Genomic DNA, 19,686 nt, shown 5'->3' with positions numbered 1-19,686 from the left:
GCGGCCCTGCCTGTGGCCCTGCATGTGCCCTGTGCGTGCCCTGTGCGTGTGCCCTTGCGTGTGTGCTCCTGCGTGTGCCCTGCACATGTGGCCGTGCGTGTGTGCCCTGCGCGTGGGCCCTGTGTGTGTGCTCTGCGCGTGTGGCCCATGCGTGTGCCACAGGGCAGGAGGCAGGACGGAGCGTGTGCTCGATGCACAGCAGGTGGCGCCGACGCACCGACCAGGTCCGAAAGCTGAGAACTAGGAAACGTACAGTTTACTCCGTAAAATCGACTTTAGGGCCCCCGGGGGCTTGGCGTGGAGCCCCTGCCTCCGGCCCAGGCCGTGACCCCGGGTCCCGGGTTGAGTCCCGCCTTGGCCCCCTGCAGGGAGCCTGCCTCTCCCTGGCCTGGGTCTCTGCCTCCTTCTCTCTTGAGTAAATGAATAAATATTTTTTTTAAAATCTACTTTTATGGTCCTGTCACAATTCTGAATGGTAATCAGCTGAGAGGCTCCTTTATGGAAAACCTGAGAGCTTAAGCGGAGGTAGGCTCCCGTGGGGGGGTGGGGGGGGCGGGCTGCGGCTCCGGGCCGGTCTCGGGGCTCCTCCTGCTGGCCAGGCCCGAGCGCAGCCTCGCCTTCCGAGGGCTATAGCCCACAGGTGAAAGCTCAGAATGTCTTCAGAACCCGGTGAAAGTGCGAGAAGGAGCTGGGGTGGTGCCGTCTTCTGAGCTCTAGGGCGCTCTGTCGGGCCTCCCGTCGGGCCGCCTGCTGCCGTCCCCCTGGTGGGCAGGACACGAGCCCCCGTCACCCGAGTGCCCTTCTCTTCTAGCTCCCCTGGGCGTCGTGGAACCAGGCCTCGTGAAGGACCTTCCCGGTGCTGCTGGGGAGCTGCCCGCCGGCCCCGGGGTGGGCAGCGCTGCCGCCGTGCAGGATGGGGATGGCACCAGGGACCTCCGAAGCCCGGCCAAAGCCCCTCACGTGCAATTCGTTGAAGGAAAGGTATGGTAAACTAGCAGAAAACCTGATTTTCAATGTGTCCTTAGACGAGAGGCTGTTGCGTGTGGTGTTAAGCAGGCGTCAGCGTCTGTTGTTTGTGATACAGGTTCCCAGGCTGTAGGCTCCCACTGGCTTGGACGGGTTCTCTAACCGTTCTCTGATTCTTGTTCAAAGCACAATACTTCAACGTAGATTATATTAACGCAGACAAGTAATTTAGTGGCTGGACATTTTTGACTGTCTTCAAAATCATTCTTTTTTTTAGTTAAATCTCTATATTATAAGAGCTGTGGTGTTTCAAAATTTATATTGGTTACAAGTAAATTTTAAACTGTAGCTTGTCTTGAGTATTTTAATAACGTTGTCTTGAATTCTTTTTGACATGAACAAATATGGTCTTCATGAAAAATGTTATTTTTCATTAAGCTCTAACTGATGAGGAAATTCTTAAGCAAAGCCTGATTGTTTTGTGAATAGTGAATGAGAAGATGGTGTGTTGCTTATTAGCTCATTATTTGGGGCATAAAGCGTGGTGAATGGAGAAGTAACTTACACTGTGTTTTCAAATTTGTCACTATTTTACGATGCTTTTTTACCTTAGGAAAGTAAAGTCACTCACAGGTTGATGTGAAGGCTTTGAGTTCCTCACATCTCTTTTCTGTATACGCACAAAGCACTTTTTTTTATAGATCACATTGAAAGTGAATACGAGGAGGAAATGACTTTTTGCAATAGATTTATAGTGTTTTCTAAATTTTAACTTTTGAAAACTGTAAAGACCTGCAACATGAGTCTGTAGAGGACCTAGTAGATGAAGGAGCTGCCTGTGTCTCAGGGAGCCCTGTCTGACCACCTGTCAGCGTAGACGAGGGCTTGGGGACCATGCGGGCCTGACGCCCCAGACTCCTGCCATCAAGTCCTCTCAATACGTTTGCTGAAGAGTTTGGGACCGTCATACCAGCAAGAATTATTTGGTTGAAAAATCATGCAGTTAAAAATAACAAATCATGACCAAGATACCCTTCACCTACTGAAGAGTTGTCAGAATCTATTGTAATTGGGCTAATGAGGCGCCCAGGAGACCGCTTACATCTGAAACACGAGAGAGCTCAGGCTTTCTGAGTCTCCGTACCATTCTGCCTCATTTATTCCATACAGGTAGTTATTTTTTAAAAGTTACTTGACATTCCACAGGAATTCTGCTTATCTTCGGCTAATGACTGGGTGAGCTGATCTTTCCGCTAATGCTTTTGATGCTTGTCAGCAGCCAGATTTAAAAGTGGGAATGTTCTTTGAGTTTCGTTGGATCTATTTGCAACCAGTCAGAAAATAATAATTAAATCCATCTATGCTATAAATTTCATGTGAAGAGTAGTCCAGTCTTTCTCTTTAGAAGTGGGTAATTCACATTCTAACTGTGCTGTGTTAACAGCAGGAGTACAAGCTTTCACTAACTGCCCATTTCTTTTCTTTCTCTCTTGCCTGTGTTTCTCCTTTGAACATGTGTGTTGTGCGACTTCACACTCAATCATGGGTTTGCTGCCGACAATAGCCTGTGTCCATGTGCCCGCCTTCCCCACTCATTCGCTGTGTCTCATCTCTTTCCCCAAACCTGTCGCCAGTCCCGGAGAGGGACTTGCTCTCAGACATTTCGGAGGAAGACCCCTTTGGGGAGGCCGACCGGATCACGCTAGACAGCTTAGAGCTGCCCTCCACGGGTGACCCGTCAGAGCAGGGAGACGGTGACGTCACCCCCCTTGACTCTGTCTTGGGTCCTGGTGCAGCCCCTCCTCAGCCCGACTGTCCTCCCACCCGTGAGCAGCCTCTCAAAGAGGCTGGCCCCGAGGATTCCGAATTTGGGTATTTTTCCTTCCATTTCTGCAAATGCTTCCCACCTAGCTTCCCCTCGCTTCTCGATGAAGATGGGTATCTGGCCTTCCCCAGCCTCCCCAAAGTCTGGGTCTCCTTCCTGCCTGCCGACATCCAGCACTACCTTCCTATTACCTCCCCTTCATTCCTTCCTTCGCTCATCCTCATCTTCGGGCTGCTTCTCTCTGCTTCTCAGTCTGTGCCTTTTTCTCTCACCTTTGCCCTTCCTCTGGCTCTGTCCCTCTGCTACCTGGAGGCTAAAGCCACTTCCTTCAACATTTCTTGTGACCGTGACTTGAACGACAGAACCGAGGAAGAGGAAGCAGTTGCTGGCACTCCTACATAAGCTTTAACCTGTGGGGCCAACAACACATCTTCTACCCTCCCTACTGTAGAGTGTAAACATGTGCATAAATTCACCACTGATTACCCTCAAAATAGTATGGTCCACACGTTGCGGCATACGGTGTTTTAGTGCATGAGAAATACGTGTAAATAAGCCCTTCCTCTTCGTTGACTGCCGCTGACCAGGTCCACACCTTTGAAGTTAAGAGCAAAGTTACAGGATTATTTTGTAAATATCTCAATCATACTAGGTCTTCAAAACAAAACAGAAAACACAGGAAACCTGTGTTGCCCTTAACAGTCCATATTGGGTCTGTTTGTTTTGCAGACAAACATCAATCGTATCAATGCTGCTCCTTTCAGATGGAAACTTGTCTCGATGTAGAATTTAAGATTCCGTGGACGTAACTGTGATTGATGTATATGAGTAAAACTCCTTAGTGTTATTTCTCATTAGAAAGCCAAGCTCGTTCTTGCATTTATGAGGATAAATCTGTAACATTTACTCCTGACATTTATAGGTCTAATCTCAGAAATTCCTTGTCTCCCTGTTACTGTAGCATTTGGGAATCGGATGAGTTTCAGGTAGTTTTTTTTTTTTTTTTTTTTTTAAATCTCTAAATCATGTAGTTTTATGAAAGAGTGTCAGGTATTTGTAAGGAAGATACCACTCTGTTAAGAGATACTTAAGAAAAATGAAACGTGGCTTTTTGAAAATTTGGGTGATTTGCCCTAAGGTTGGGCTATTTAGTGTCCTTTTATTCCAGATTAGGTGTCTGGTTTGAGCATTTTTCCCCCTGTGTAGGGCTACCTCTGCACTGCTAGGTTGGTGCTAGCATGTGCAGTACGGTTTTGTTTTGCTAAATGTGGTCTGGTGACTTCAAGTCTTATCCTGTGGGTACTGTCCATACATAGAGAAAGTCAGAATTTAGAGCAAACCTAAAGAAAAATGTGAAGATCATGCTATATGATTAGGCATAGTGGGAGAAACCACTATTCCTAAAGGTTACCTGAAGAATGCCAAAGATTGGCATTTTGCAGAATTAAGTATTGACCAAGGAATTGGACCACGATCCTTAATAGATTGTTGGGTAGCTCTTATTTTTCCCTTCTGATAAAAAGATACTCTGAGCTCCCTGCTTACCTCAAAAATACTTGGTTTCAAGAAAAAAAAAAAAAAAGCATTTTTGAACTCTCAGATTTGACACCATCATTCCAGTAAGGAGGAAAGGAACATGTATGATTCTGCTATAATTTAACATGTGAAAGTTTAACTATGGTCTTTTGGTCTCAGAATCATTGTTTTTCTTTCTTGCTCTTCCTTTTATTTGAGTGGTTAGGAGGATTTATGCTTTTTTTTTTTTTTTTTAATTTGCTGAAGTATTGACATACAGTGTTAACATTAGTTTCAGGTTTATAACATAATGATTTGACAATTCTATAATCTGTTACCATATGATGTTATTAGAATTTTGTTGACTCTATTCCCTATGCTGTGCTTTTCCTCTCCATGAGTTAGTTTTAAATTTACAGGGTTGTGGGTTTTTGTTTTTGTTTTTGTTTTTTTCCTTTTGGGTTGGGTCATTAGATACTGAGAATTACACAACCATGAAAAACTATTCTTATTTAAAGAATTTTACTAAAGAAAAGTGGCCATCAAATAGGAGTAGTTTTAAATATAATTTTAATGTGCAAGCAGCAAAATAAACCAGTTTTCCTCTCAAGGAAATAAATCTATGTTAAAAAACTGAACTATAGGTGAATATTTGTCCCTGATGTAAAATTTGGTTTTCAGTTTTTCATCATTCTACTTTGTCCTCTTGCCCAGTTGATTTAGACCTTTCACGTTAGGACAGATGGAATTATGCCATTTTTACACTCTTATATTTTCACTTCTGAGTGAAAACATTCAAAAGCAGCACATGATCTAGGGACTGAGAAAGAGTGAAGCTTCCATTCTCCATTCCACCTTTGCAAAGGATCCCTTCCACCGTTTGTGTGACACTATAGGTGAAGAAAGACCTAAGTGGCTTTATGTTCTGCATCTTCTGAGGGCCAAAGAGTAAAGGTTGGTAATGCTGGTTCACCATTTTGGTTCAAATATAACGTCTTTGCATCAGTGGGTAGGGTTCCCACTGCTACGCCCCTTCTTTCTGGCCGTTTGCTGTATGACTTTCAGGTGAAGATGGAAGAAGAGGAGACCTAGCTGAAGGAGGTGGATATCCTCCCCCCCCCCCATCCCCGGTTAAATACCTGATGGCTGCTGCTTGCCATTGTGTATGTGTGCGCGTGTAATGTGCATGGGGTAATGCACTTTCAGGACTGATACGTATGTGAGTTTTGCTTGTTGTGGCTTTAGGTTCTTAAGATTTTTATTCCTCTTGTATTTTAATGTCTTGGACTGTCCAACTCTGGGTCATTTCTGGTGCCTGCTGATTGATACAATTATGTTTATTTGCCTTTTCCCCCCTGTGTGTGATTTAATTTCACAGAAAAATTCCTTGAGAGTAGAAGGGGATAATATTTATGTCAGACATAGCAATTTAATGTTGGAGGTTTGTATAATTCAAGAAAACAACTCTGTCCTAATGGCTGCCAGGCTGCTGTGGATGGGAGGTCACGCACAGGCTGGCTGGCAACTTCCTTCGAGCACATCTGCATGAGATGCATGGGGGACAGTTCAGCTTGGGAGTGCATGGGAGCAGTCCGACTCCGTTCCTTTAAAGTGGCTTAGGTAGCAATAAATCCGCTAGAAGTTCTCAAAGTGACAGCTGGGAAAAAAGATGCTCTGTTTAATCAAACGAGTGAAATTTTTATCTGTTTCTCTTGAAGTTCTACAGATAAATCTGTTCGCTCCTAATGGGTTATCTCCGCGGGGTAGAATCTGAAGTAACATCCCGTCCTTCACATACACTCACCGGAACAGAGCTTTGCTGGTCTGGCATGAAATGACGGTAGTCTCTGCTCATAATTTCGGGGGCAGCGTTGCTTAAATCCATGCAATTAAGAATGTGGTCCACTTAAAGTATCACCTTTGAGAAAATGTTGATGAATGGGATTGTTTGGATTAAAAAGAAAGTGAGAAAAAAGGAGGAAAAAACCCCAACCGATTAGATGTGTAAAATATGTTCCCCGTGTCACACGAGAACTTTTTGTTGTTATTTTTTCCCCCTTTAGTAAAACGGTGATGTATTGAGTGGAGAGCTGCAATTCTCAGTAATCTGACTAATCTGGTTGCTTTCGGCAGCTTTGATAACTATTGGAAATGTATTTTGCATAACTTACTAAAATGCTCTAAAGTGTAATATGTGTAACATTGCTTTGAACAAATGCAAGAAATGTGCCTGATCTCAAGCCACAATCATTTTTCCATGCCATGCAAAGAGATTTAGATTATTATGAGTTTTTGCAAATGGCTATAGAAGCTCCAAGAGGAGCTACTATGCTTGTGCATGAATGTGGAAGATCTAATTTTATCAGATGCATGACCTGTTCCTCTGGGAGTGGAATGAAAGCTGTAATCCACAGGTGGCCCCATGATTTTGAAATGTAAGAAAGCATTGAAAACTCACTTAAAACTGTCTCCTGAACACTAATTACCTTTTATTCCCACAAATACTATTTATCAGGGCCAATCTAAAAATTCCCACAAATACCATTTGTCGGGGCTCATTCCAAGGAAAATTGACCTGGTCGTTTTCTTGCATCCTTGTCTATATGAGGACCATTTGGTATGTGGGGTGGCTGGGCCCCACAATCATGCTCAGCAAGTACAGGAACCCAGTATACGGGGTTCCCTCTTTTATAGAGAGGCCACACAGGACCAGCCTCTGGAAGCCATTATTCTTATTCCTTAAGGATTAAAGCCATTGCTGGAATTTCCTGGAAAAAGTCAACCCTTGGTGTTCTCTCTCTCTTTCTCTCTGATCTCTCTCTGATCTTGATCTGGCTTTCCTATCAGGCTGAATGTACTTCTGAGTACCTTTCTCTATTTTTACTTGATTTACTATATTCACAGAATGCAGCTGTAGTAAGAGCCTCAATGAGAAAGGTAAATTTGCAAGAATAAAGTCATAGGCTGCATTTTAAGTCCAGTTACTAGAAAGGTTATTAGCCATTTTGAGTACTAGTAATTCCATGGCTTCCTTCTAATAATAGAAGTAATTATTTCTTAAAAAAATTCCAAACAGAATAAATTAGAACCTTTTAAAATGGGAATCATAAAAAAATATGAATTGGCTCTACTTTAAAATTTTGATGAACTATTCATAGGTGATAATATGGCTTTTGAGACTTGGCATTTTTCTTGCTTTAGTATGTTTTTTTAATCATAAGTTTGCTTTGTCTTATTTTTTGGTTTTTTATTTTTGTCCTGCTGGGAATTTTTTTTTTTTTTTTTTTTTTTTTTTTTTTGGATTTCTGCCTTTTATTACGTTACGTATTGCTAGGACCTCGATAAGGCCCAGGAGGACATACTGAGACATCAGGCTAGCATTAGTGAACTCAAGCGCAATTTTATGGAATCCACACCTGAGCCGCGCCCTAATGAATGGGAAAAACGACGTATCACACCTCTGTCCCTACAGACACAAGGGGTATGTCAATAGCTGTTTGTTGGCTCTATGTCTCGCTCCAGCTCTTCAATAAAACTCAGGTTGCTAATTGTTGATTCTCAGGAAGTTAGAAAGTGTTCCCTTCTTTTTTAAGGTAGTTGCTAACAATTTTTTAAATACTAAATATTAACAATGTAATACTTATTGACATAGTTTTTAGTAAATTGTGTGAGTTTCAAAATATTTTCAAATGTTGCAGAATAATTTCACTATCATACTCCAGTAAATTAACAGTAATGAAATGTTTAATGTAGGGTGACTTTTAGAGACTGATCGTGTGTTGTATATGTAATAAGGTTTTCAGTTATGGACTTCCAAAATAATAAAGTTTACTTGATAATTAAATAAAGGGATGTAGGAATACAGATGGTATTTAGAATGGTTTTAAGGTAATTACTGTGAGGATGAAGAGTTAAACTTAGCTTTGAAAACTAATGAGCTCTTTTGAAGATTTGCAAAATGTGACACAATTTAATATTAATACTGAAAGTTTTTAGTAATGAGATGTAGACTACTGTTTTGAGAGGATTCTCTCAACCATAACATCTCTCTGAACTCATTCTTTTTCTTTTCATGGTTTATTTCTTCCCCTACCCCCCACCAGTATAACTGTTGCCTTTACAGTATATTCTCAATCTGTATCTACCTTCATTCTCATCTGCAGCTCTTTTCTGATGCTCGAAAATCTGTTTATCAACTAAGAACTTTCATGGACTCATTTGTCATACATGAGAAGATAATGATCATACTGTATGAAAATGCTGTTTTAAAAAGCACCTGAAGGTGTTACCTGACAATTTCACCTTTCCCCTCTTCTTTACAGGCCTCTCTTTCCCTGACACTCATCTGCCCCTCTCTCTCATCTGGCTTGAATGTTATCAAACATGTACGCACTTGAGTTACTCCCATGCTATTTTTATTCACTTTTTCTTAAAAAGGGCAAAGCGGTTAGTTGCTTTGAATTTCTAAGTTTGTGACAGTGAAAGGAAAGTTGCTCTTCAAGAACAGAAGCAAAAAATAATTGCTGAACCGAAAAGACAACTGATGACAACATTAAGATCGAAAACAGCAGGGTCTCATGAAGTTGTATACAGCTTACATCCTCATTTTCAGATTTTCTGAAAATATATGTCAGCATTCAGCTCTAGAGTGTTGTGTTTTCTGGAAAAACCATGTCTGATGACATGCTATTTTGTCCTCCCTTTATGTGCTGCTTTATCCGGTTTGTTCTGCTGACCCAGAGTTTAATGTTTGTGTTGCTATAGATGTAATGTACTTGTCTGACTTGTTGATTATGTCTATTGTTTAAAACAATAGAGCAGAGGAGACCATCTTTTCAAGGATATTTTATCCGTGAAGGAGAAGCATCCGATGGCAGCAGCACGGACAGTTGAAGAAAAAGTCCAGGAGGCAGACAAGGTGTTCACCTTGCATCCTTGGATCTTCTCTTGCTTTTCCCCCTTTTCCTTTCATTTCTGTACACAGCCATAGGAGACTCCTTTTTTCCCATGTATCACCTAAAATTTTGTTGAAATGATTTTTCGATCAGTTAAGAAAATCAAATTCCCTTATGTGGAAACCTATGATCATTAGTGAGAAATGCCATATTGTAGGAGGACTGTATTTGAAAATCCACAATTTGAAATGCAGACCTACCAACCAATTTAGGTGATAAATGACCCCGAATTTTGATGAATGTGGCTGACAGCTGGGAAACCATGATCTCGTGTGAAAATGCACCATTAGTACCACGCATGTGTGTGCACCGAGGCAGTGTTAAAATAACAAATTATGTCTGATGTAGGTAATTATTTTACTAAATACGTTTGGAAACCATAGAAATTTTCATTTGAATTTCATTTAGCGGGAGAAATGGTGTGTCACAGCTGCCCCTCAGGTCTCTGTGCTCCCTGCGTACAGGAAATATCTGGTATTACCAAGGAAGTTAGCTTTCCATTGCCTTGACATACCTCTTCTGCTGTCTCTGCTAATTTTGCCTCGCCAGCTGACTGGCCTATCTTCTGCTGGGACTAGAGTGCTTTGAGTCCAGTGAGGGAGATGATAGCGGACATGTTAATTAAAACTTTTAGAGTACTAAAGAGTAAGGGTTAAGAAGGTGAAACAGAGTCTTGCTAGAAGGTAGATTGGGAGGGCTGCTTGCTCATTGTACTCAGGAAAGATGGGGCACGTGAGTTGAGACCATAATCTGAAGAGGAGGAGGCAGACACGCGAAGATGCTTCCGTGTGTAAAGAAGAGGAAATGCAACAGCCCAAGACAGGAACTAGTGCAAGGAACTGCAAGTTCACATGACAAGGGCTTAGGAAAAGTCAAAGAAGTCAGAAGGTCCACTCTGGATCTTAAAGACCATGGTAACAGTTTGGGATTCCATCCTAGGAATGACGGGAAGCCCATGGCAGAGCCTTAAGCGGGAAGATGACCTAGTCCCACATGTCGGACAGAGATCCCACTGGTGCTGGATGAGGACGGAGTCCCAGGGGGATGGGAATGAGAGCATAAATCAGTGATAAGGAAAAAGCCTATCCGTTCCAGAGTCTGGTCTTGTTCCTCAGTGGATGGTAGCCTTCGTCAGAGCATATAGTGGGGCAAGGGGAGGAGTCAGAATAAAGAAGAGGAGGCCTTGCCCTCAAGGAACTGGAGGTGGAGTGGAGAGGAAGCCTTTCCAGAGCACCGCAGATGAGAAAGATAATGTGTCATAAAGCTAAACCAAGTGACATATTTATATACTTTCAAAGGTCAGCGTGAAATCCAGAGCCTGTCAGACTGTGTGTAAGATGGCTTTAATATCCTATGCTTTGAAATATTACATAGTTTTGAAAATTTATCTTCTAGAAGCAAGACAGATGGCACCATCTGATCCATTTAAAATGATGTACTTTTTGCAATTGTAGACTTTGGAATGTTGGTGAAGACGTTGAAAATTACCGTCTTCCTTGCCGTCCTGGCTTAGTACCATCCATTAGAAACCATTTACGGTAGAAATCATTCACTCGTTGTCGTAGAAGTTACATTAAAATGCTATTAGGTGAAACTTAAATCTGGAATTGACCCCCTGTTACACTTCTGAGTGGTTTTTCTGTAGTTGGAGTTGCTGCTGTTTTCTTGCTCTTGTCCTCCAGGATCTGCAGGAAAATAGTTTTACTTGGCACGTACGTGGATTGTTGTAATTGCAGTCACACGCATCCGTTTACCCATTCACCCAACATTTATGGACCACTTACATCATGCCCCCCGCCCCTCTGCCAATAGCATTCCACTACTATTCGTTGTAAGTGTGTGAGCAGTTAAGTCTGCTGTAGTATTTTGACTCTTAACGGAATATCTTTTTTTAAAGATTTTATTTATTTATTTATTTATTTATTTATTTATTTATTTATTTATTTGAGAGAGAGAGAGAGAGAGAGAGAGAGGCAGAGACACAGGCAGAGGGAGAAGCAGGTTCCATGCAGGGAGCCCAACATGGGACTCAACCCCGGGTCTCTAGGATCAGGCCCTGGGCTGAAGGTGGCGCTAAACCCCTGAGCTGCCCGGGGATCCCCCAACAGAATATCTTTTAAATTTCTTTGCCGCATCTTCATTTTGCTACTGATTTTGTAGGGTTTTTTTTGATTACCTTTAAATTATAATCCTTAATGAATGTAAAATAAAAAGTTATGCATGGGAGTCTAATTTGACCAAAGTTTCTAAATCTCTATCAGATTAAAGTTTTGTTTTGTATTGTTTTTAAGTAATCTCTGCACCCAGTGCAGGGTTCAGACTCGTGTGCCCAGGAGTCTCCTGCCTCTGCCACTGAGCCAGTCTGGCTCCCAGAACCGTAGTAGTTCGTGTTGGAATATGCTGAACTTTCAGGATGGCTTCAGTGTGAATATGGTTTTGAGAGAAAATTGGAGACCAAATCATTTAGTGTAATACATTTACATTGAGTAACTAGGTTTACCTCTTTTGTAAGGATTGTGACCTGTTGTGTTCCCAGGAGCCCAGTAGGGATTATACAGAATGTAGTTTTGAGGTACTTTTGAAGCTGCTTGCCTGAGTAATTACGTGCGTGGCACCTACTTGAAGTCCCCAGCACTCCTACGGGAAGGACAGTCTTTCCACCCACCTGACCCGGAGGGATGGCAGGATTATGAGGATCACGGCTAAGCTGAGTTCACCCGCAAGATGTTTGCCCTGTCCCGAATAACCACGAGCGCTTCTGCACGTCCCCGTCCCCTCACGGGCCCTCTTCCTCACCCTCCTGCCCTATTTCAGGGGGCGTCTCAGAAAGGCCACCTATTCCTCTAGCCAGCCGCTCTACAGCGCCTCCTTACTGCTGGCATCGCATGTCCCTGGCACGGCCCGGCCTTCCATCGCGCCCTCAGGTTGGGGACAGCGGTCTCGGCCAGAGCTAGGAAGGGTGACTTTGCCTTCATGGTTTCCCAGGGACGCGGGGTTTTCACGGAGCCCACAGGCGTCCTCACCCTGGCGTCCTCACCCTGGCACCCTCTCCGTGGCACACTTAGCACGGCCGTGGGGTGCCAAGGGCCCTAGCCTGCGTGGTGGGGGCAGCGTGGAGGCGGCCCTTCGGGTGGCAGGGGTGCGCCCCAGGAGCAGGCGAGCAGGTGCGGGTGCAGGTACGGGCGGGGAGCTGGCACCAGGCGGGTCCGCAGTCTCCTCCCGGCCTTGCCGCCCCTGGTGCTGGTCTGCGTGACCTTCCTTCCTTCCAGTTCGTCACCGCCGTGTGTCCTGGCTCCTGGGTAATTCTCTGCTCTTCCTCTCTGACCTCTCTAGAGCCTAGAAGAGGAGATAACATCCATTTTGTTTAGTGCAAAGGGCTTTTGTGGTAGCGTGGGCGCCTCCTGCAGCGCAGCCAGCACCCGGACAGCCGAGGGCCCTGCTGTGAGCCGTAAAGCCCCTCCTGAGAGGCCTTCCTCGCCCTCCTCGCAGTTGCCTGAGGTGCATTTCACTTTGTTTCCCCTGCCTTCGAAAGCCACATGTGAAAGTGATTTTGGGGGGACGTTTAAGAACCCCTCTCTCCGGTGCTGTCGTTGGTAAAATTAACCCTTCCTGGAGAAACATTCAAGAAACCATGACTGCAGTTGGACACAAGGGAAGGCTACAGATTGGATGTTTCTCCTGCTGTTGGTCCCCTGGCACCCGCAGAGTCTGCCTAAATTCAGAGAATCCTCTTAAAGCAGTAGGTCCAGACCCTGAGCTGTGTGCGAAAGAAACCCTCACTAAGGGAAGCGAAGTACGTTGGGCAGAAAGGCTTTGAAAGCCTAAATGTCTTTCGGGCGTCTCCTGACGGCTGCATGCTTTTTAACATTCTGCTCCTGTGTAAAAATATGGAGTGCCTGCCACGCCCAGATAATTATTTTCATTTTTTGGAATGACCCTAAGGGATTCCCTGAACTTGGGCAGAGCCCATCTGGCCATCTGGGACCAAGTAATAATAATTTACTGACCCGGAATAATAATAACAGGATGTCTGCTTTAGAGAGGTTCTGGTCACTGGACAGCTTTATGTATAAAGAAGTTCATGGTTAAATGGCATTCACCAAAATGGTTTCAGAGTTTTCCAGTATACTATCTGAAACCTCTGGGTTTTCAATAAAAAACTGGAAGGATCTCTCTCTTGTCTGTCGGTAACACGATTTACATGGCACTAACTTCGAGCAATGAAAACATGCCCTTACCACGCACGTCAGGATAACGGCACAGATCACAGCGAGCGAGTAGATGCTGATAGGTGCTGTCCGCAGTGTTCCCTTCGAGGGACTTTTGCTCAGTTTTCCATGTCACTGGTGCAGAAGAACAGGGGATGCTGCTCCTTGCTGCAGGAGCCAGCTCCAGTCCGTGGGGCCGTGGCCGCGTCCCCGGGCCCGTTCCTGCCCCCGTGTTCAGAGGCTCGCTGCCCTCCGTTCAGCAGGGAGCTACCTTCTTGAGTCAGCAGGGCTACTCTCTCTCGCAGAACTAGGATTCGGTGAGATCTCAGGCTGCCCCGTCACCTGAATGTTAAAAAGTTGGCTAGGCTTCATTTTTATCAGTGTAAAGTAGCCCTCCCACCTTTCAGGGTAAGTTTAAGGAATGTTGTGAGCTTTAAAAACTCCTTTGCACGGATGTTTCTACGTTATCAACAGGGAAGCATAGTGATTTATAGGACTCCTGTATTTGGTCGACAGGTGTTTAGTAACATTTAAACACTGTACTACTTAATTTGCTCCCAAGAATTAGATGTGGGGGTGGGGTGAGGGGCCAAAAATAAACATCTCAGATAATAAACTTGGTTCATTTCAGTTTCCAAAGATGCTAGTTTGGAGAAACTAAATTCCAGAAGAAAGCACTTAGAGCTATCATTGACATCCACCCTGACGTTAAAATACCCTTTTGCTAACCTGTTCTGTGACTTGGGATGCTAATAACCATTTCTGCAACGACAACATCTTTGTGTTAATAGCTCTCTGAGACCAGCGCTAATCTTGCCAATTACAGCTGTTTTTTAAATGAGCCAGCAGAAAATAGAGGTGCCATCTCATTGACGCCGTGTCCACTCAGGGATCGGGGTTTCAGGCCAGGCTTTACCGTCTGGTTAAAATCAAAACCGTTTAGTGAATAGGTTTTGAAAGTCTTACAGTTTCACGTCTCCTCAGTGAGCTTTGGTGTGACTCCTTTTCTCTTCCCACCCTCTCAGCTAAATGAGGAGAGCTGATATGCATGACTTGCAATCAGCATTTTATGTCTTTGGGAGGATGCTGGCGTTCTGTGTGTTTTGTGTCCTTTCGTAAACTTTTTGCATTTTGTCTGGATTGTCCTCCATGTCATCTTGAGCAAAGATTTTTGTGGATGTCGATTCTTGCCATTGTCTTGCAGTGTCATGTGTTTGTTTTGGTGGGTGTTGAGGTGTAAACCTTTATTGATTTGTGTCCTCGGTTGCTTTTTGTTCCGCAGAAACGTGCTCCCGAGTCAGAAGGGCCTTGCACTGGAGCCAGTGATGCTGTTAAGGTTCTCCCCTTTTCCATGTTAACACCATTGCCTGATGTTTCTGACTCCCCGCTCCCCTGCTTCCCTTTCAGTCAGCCATCATAATCATCTTTATTTTTTTTCTCCATGACATGAACCTACCACCATCAGTTAACTTTGGTTTCCGTCGTTTTTTTTTTTTTTAATTTATTCATGTATTTTGTTTTCCCTCATCCATTTTTTTTTCTCATACAGAGTTCACATGAGACTCTGAATGTAGTGGAGGAGAAGAAGCAGGCAGAGGTTGGGAAAGACGAAAGAGTAATCGCGGAAGAGCTGAACGGTAAAGAGCTATCACCTGGGAGTGGTCCTGGGGCCACGCGTAAGGTGGAGCCCGTGACACAGAAGGACTCCACCTCCCTGTCTTCTGAGAGCAGCGGCGGCAGTGAGAGCGAGGAGGAAGACGTGGGCGAGTACCGGCCCCACCACCGCGTGACCCCGGGCACCATCAGGGAAGAGCAGGAGGAGGAGGAGGAGGAGGAGGAGGTGGAGGAAGGAGCCGGCCGAGCAGCCCAGGTGGTAGAGAGGGAGGCGCCAGCGCCCCAAGGCAGCCCCGGCTCGCAGGCAGGTGCCAGTGTGAGCGCAGTGCGAGCCGAGAGCCAGGAAAGCCCGGTGGCCCCCGGGAGCCCTGCAGAGAAGCGTGTAGACGGAGGCGCCGCTAAGCAAGACGGCAGCGAAGACGCGGAGGACGAGCAGCATAAAGTTAACGGAGAGGTGTCTCCTGTTGACCTTGATGTTTTGCCACAAATTATTTGTTGTTCAGAGGTAAATGGGAGGCCCGAGCGGGAGCGAAACTCTAGAGCTGGCCCCCAGGGGAACAGCGCCTGCCTTCTGTCCTCCCGACCCGCCTCCAGCTGCTCCTACGAGGCCCTGGTCTTGCTCTCGGGAGGAAGCGGGAGCACTGCTCTCTAGGGTTTCCGCGGCTCCGGTCGGGGTCTGGCTTCTTTACTGCACCTGGATCCACCTGACAGTAAACCCGCCTTCAGCAGCCGACCGGGGTGCTTTCCCTTCTCCTTTCACACTTGACGTTTTCTGTGCATGTTCTGGGTGTTTCCAGCGGTTTGTCAGTAGTCGCACCGCCTCCTCGTGCTAAATGCCTTCTTCGTTGGTTTGATTAGCACATTGTACCTGCATCGCTGACCCACGGGCAGCGTGTTTGTGTGCGTGTGGCTCTTGTCGTGATTGGGTCTCACTTTTTGGCTCCTTCTCCCTTCAGCTTTACATTTTTAGAAATGGCAGCTGGTCATGGTGACCGTGGTGCTGGGAGGTCAGCATCCGGCAGTGACGACAACCCATTCCCTGAATACCACTGTGCCGGCCGTCCTTAGGCCCCAGGGAGCGTACAGACCAGCTAGGAGCATTTTCCTTCCCGGTAGCAGCGGAGGGCTGGCCGGGTGGATAGGAGGACACCCTTCTCCTTCTGTCCTGTCCTCAATTCTGGGGCATTTGCAAGTTTTTGTCTGTTTTGTGGATTATCTACATCGGATAGGACTGTTGTAACACTTTCTCTTCAAGAAAGAGAACTTTCCAGGCTCTTGGTAGGTTAGGTCTTGGTCACAAGGTGCGAGTGTCCCTCAAAGGGGAGTCAAAGTTATGCTGAGTGGGGGTTTCCCTCCATAGGACTTCCTTCTTCCTAAAACCAAATGCCCACGATTTAGGCACTATCCTAAATCTTTAGGCACTATTTGCTCCCTTTGATGGGCTGGAAAATCTCGAAGTGACTTTATCTTGAAATAATTAAATGGATTTTTACTATATTTTAAACTTTGTGCTTCAGAGAAGACATTTCAAGAGTCTTTGGACGCTCTGAACTATTATTTCCTGCGTTTACTATATGGCTGTTCCTCTTTAAATAATTACATTTGGGAATATTCTCTCAAGGCAAGTGCCTGTAGTATTTTGGTAGCAGCGTGGTCTGTGGTGCAGTAAATGCACGTGCCCAGCAGAGGACACTGCAAAGGCCTGACCCTGTTCCTTAATGTTTTAACTGTTCAAAGCCGTCATGCAATGTTGGTGGAGAATTCTAGATGTAACATTTTAACTTCTGTAACGCAGAAGAAGCACTGCAAGCCTTAGACCAGTGTAAGTGGAAAAAAAAATGCTACTGGAAGATACTCAAAGTAGAAAGTCTGTCGATGGAGTAGAAGAGTCTTTTTGGGGAAAACCCTAGTCCCCGTAGCTGATGTGCCAGGTGAAGACCACGAGCCTTCACGCACACCGTGTGGTTCTTTAAGCTGCAGGAACACGGAGACCAGTCACGTCACATAGTTCGCTCTGTTTGGTTCTCTTTTCCATCTTGTTACAACGTGCTGCAACGCTGCAGTGCCAGTCTCGCTGCACGCGCCACGGTTGACATGCGATGGGACGGCAGTAATGGGAAGTGTGCCGTGAGTTAGGGAGCCATCGTGGTAGCCGATTCTCCAGACGCGCACACGTGTGATTTTTTAAGGAAACTGTTTTTCTCTTGTGTCTTTTGTTTTATTTATCTTAACTCTTGTGCATGAGTGTGTGTTTGGATTTTTTTTTTTTTTTACAATTATTTTTGAAGGCTCCGTTAAACACTTACTTTGTGACGTCTAGAATTTATTTTTCCCTTCCTTTCTGCCTCAGCCACCAGTGGTAAAAACAGAGATGGTAACAATTTCTGATGCCTCACAAAGGACAGAAATCTCCACCAAGGAAGTCCCTATTGTCCAAACTGAGACCAAAACCATCACATATGAGTCTCCACAGGTACAAAAACTCTAGATTTGGACTATTTGAGTTCTTTTCCTTGCTTTGTGTCCGTTTTTACATGTTTCTGACTTTGATGTAATGTTGCGCATCCTGGTGTCTTCACTGCACTCCAACTTGCCATATCCTGTCTTAGATCGCGACAGTCGGGGGCGGGTGGGGGCAGGCAGCGTACATGTGCTTGTGAAGGATGGGCATGCTGGTACACACTTGGGAATGAGATCATCTTACAGAATTCATTGGGTCTGACCTAACTTGAGGACCGGTAACCTTGAGGCTTTCCTCATCCTGCCGCCCACCCCTGCAGCTCCACGTGGGTAGATGCAGTCCCCACTCCTGCTCGCCACATGTAACACACGGTCACTGCTGCTGCTACACGTGGAATTATTTTCTGAAGACGCATTGTTGATCTTAGTAAATACGATACCGTGGGTCAAAGTAACGATCAGATTTATATGCTTAATTTGAGATCTTGATTTAGACCTTATGCAGATACTGATTCATTATTTCGACATGGAACTGCTTAGACATCCATACAACTGTTCCTCGACTGAGGAGCTTAGTATCCTAGCTCAGATCAGCCCGTGCTGGGGGATGGCAGATCATTGACCTCTCCAGAAATCTTTTTAAAAGGTTTACCGTGGGCGTGTTCAAATACTCCTCTAAATTATCCTAGATGTGTTATCCGTGTGTGTACATAGAACCATGCAAACGCAGGTTTCTCAGGATTAGCTGTTGAGGGAGAGCACGCACTCGCGTGTCAGGAGTACAGTAAGTGCCCCGGTAGATGCAGATACATGGCTTACATTTGACAGGAACTTCCCCGTAACTCAGGCTCTGGGCTTCCTGGTTATTGCCTTGCGTCAACATCAGGACGTGGGAGATGAGTGTGTTGGTGACCTTCACGTATACGCTTAGGCCACTAATTTGTTCCATATTTGCCCTGGTAAACTCTAGAACTTTCTGCCTTGTTAGTATCAAGGCAAACAAGTTAAAACCCGATTAGAGACATGTGTGGGGTTTATACATACGTACAGAGAGAACACAAGGCTGCACGCATAGTAAAGTGTGTGTCCACGTGTAAGTTCATCCCAAGTATTCCAGCAACGACTAGAGATAAGCCGACAGCCACATCAGTGGGTCTACGCCATCCTAGTCTGGTTCTCTTGCTCCATAGATGAGAAAACATGTACGAACTCAGCACTCGCAGCCACTGTGGACCCTGTTCTGTCTGGCTCTTTAGTTTCTCTTTCCAGCTTCTGCAAGAGGCCTTCATTCGAACTGTCTCGTGACCCTTGTAGCTTTTAGTCCCATTTTCTACTTGATTCTTCCCTTTTTTCCCCTCCCTCCTGGGGCTTTGCCTCTCCACGTGCATTTAGCCTTCGCCTTGACTCTGTTTAAAGGCCAGCAGGCTCCTGCTCCATAAATCACTGCTACAGACATGCAAGGGCCAGGCAGCTAAGCCGACTGCCGACCTCGAAGAGCTCACAGCATGCATGTTCGATGGGAAGGGGTCTTCTATGGCCACATGATGGAAATTAAGCATTACTTTGTATTTTCCCTCCAACTATCCAAAGATTGACGGCGGGGCTGGTGGTGACTCCGGGACATTACTGACGGCGCAAACCATCACATCTGAGTCCGTGTCGACAACGACCACAACGCACATCACCAAGGTAAGGCAGTCCAGGGTGGGACCTTGCCAACAGGGTCTGTTCTGAACTGCTTGTTCCTACACCAGCCTCAAAGTGATAGCCCCGTGGAGTAAAGTGCCTGGACTTCAAGTATCCAAGAAATTGGGCTCCATTGGCAAATGTACTTATGTGAAGTACAAGGGCATAAAAACAGGTCATGCGTAGCTGTAGGTCAGGGCGCTGCAGGAGCAAAGAGGGAGCGTGGGAACAGTGGAAGCACGAGGTTGGCAAGTACACACGAAGCCTCCTGACAGAAGCAAGACCATCATTCAGGATTTTCAGCAAGTTGTTCAAGGAACATAATTTTTCCCTCGTTGATCCTAAGGTGTTCATATGTTGGAGATGGGGCATTTTTCCAGGTCATTCTCATTCTCTAAAGGTTTGACACCAGATGACCAGTGATTCTTGAGTGTGGTCTCCAGACCAGCAGCAGCAG

At 45.3% G+C, this 19,686-nt stretch overlaps 1 protein-coding gene and 1 long non-coding RNA gene across 20 annotated transcripts in view; one reads left to right on the top strand and one right to left on the bottom strand.

The window, feature by feature from the left end:
* The window catches only part of EPB41L2 (erythrocyte membrane protein band 4.1 like 2), a 193,662-nt gene that overhangs the window by 158,106 nt on the left and 15,870 nt on the right, over nt 1–19,686 (top strand). For 8 of the 19 annotated variants that reach the window (XR_007413608.1, XM_049115512.1, XM_049115521.1 and 5 more), the window contains 9 exons: nt 812–981; nt 5,685–5,747; nt 7,641–7,787; nt 9,123–9,224; nt 12,595–12,759; nt 14,752–14,805; nt 15,019–15,588; nt 17,434–17,556; nt 19,134–19,232. Coding sequence is in view for 18 of the 19 variants with exons in the window: in XM_049115512.1 (XP_048971469.1) it covers nt 812–981; nt 5,685–5,747; nt 7,641–7,787; nt 9,123–9,224; nt 12,595–12,759; nt 14,752–14,805; nt 15,019–15,588; nt 17,434–17,556; nt 19,134–19,232 (1,493 nt within the window). In the remaining variant the exon portion in view is untranslated. The remainder of the gene's footprint in view (nt 1–811; nt 982–5,684; nt 5,748–7,640; nt 7,788–9,122; nt 9,225–12,594; nt 12,760–14,751; nt 14,806–15,018; nt 15,589–17,433; nt 17,557–19,133; nt 19,233–19,686) is intronic. The other 11 variants (XM_025423026.3, XM_049115534.1, XM_049115505.1 and 8 more) reach the window with 11 other exon arrangements.
* Nucleotides 11,140–14,756, bottom strand: LOC125755958 (uncharacterized). The gene is made up of 2 exons (XR_007413626.1): nt 13,500–14,756; nt 11,140–12,597 (listed from the first exon to the last, which is right to left on the bottom strand). It is a non-coding gene; the product is annotated as an uncharacterized LOC125755958 (long non-coding RNA).

This window comes from Canis lupus, chromosome 1, assembly GCF_003254725.2.
Source record: "Canis lupus dingo isolate Sandy chromosome 1, ASM325472v2, whole genome shotgun sequence".
NCBI classification, from domain to species: domain Eukaryota; kingdom Metazoa; phylum Chordata; class Mammalia; order Carnivora; family Canidae; genus Canis; species Canis lupus.
Note: the sequence above shows the minus strand (reverse complement) of the source record. Positions and strands in the feature narration are given on the sequence as shown.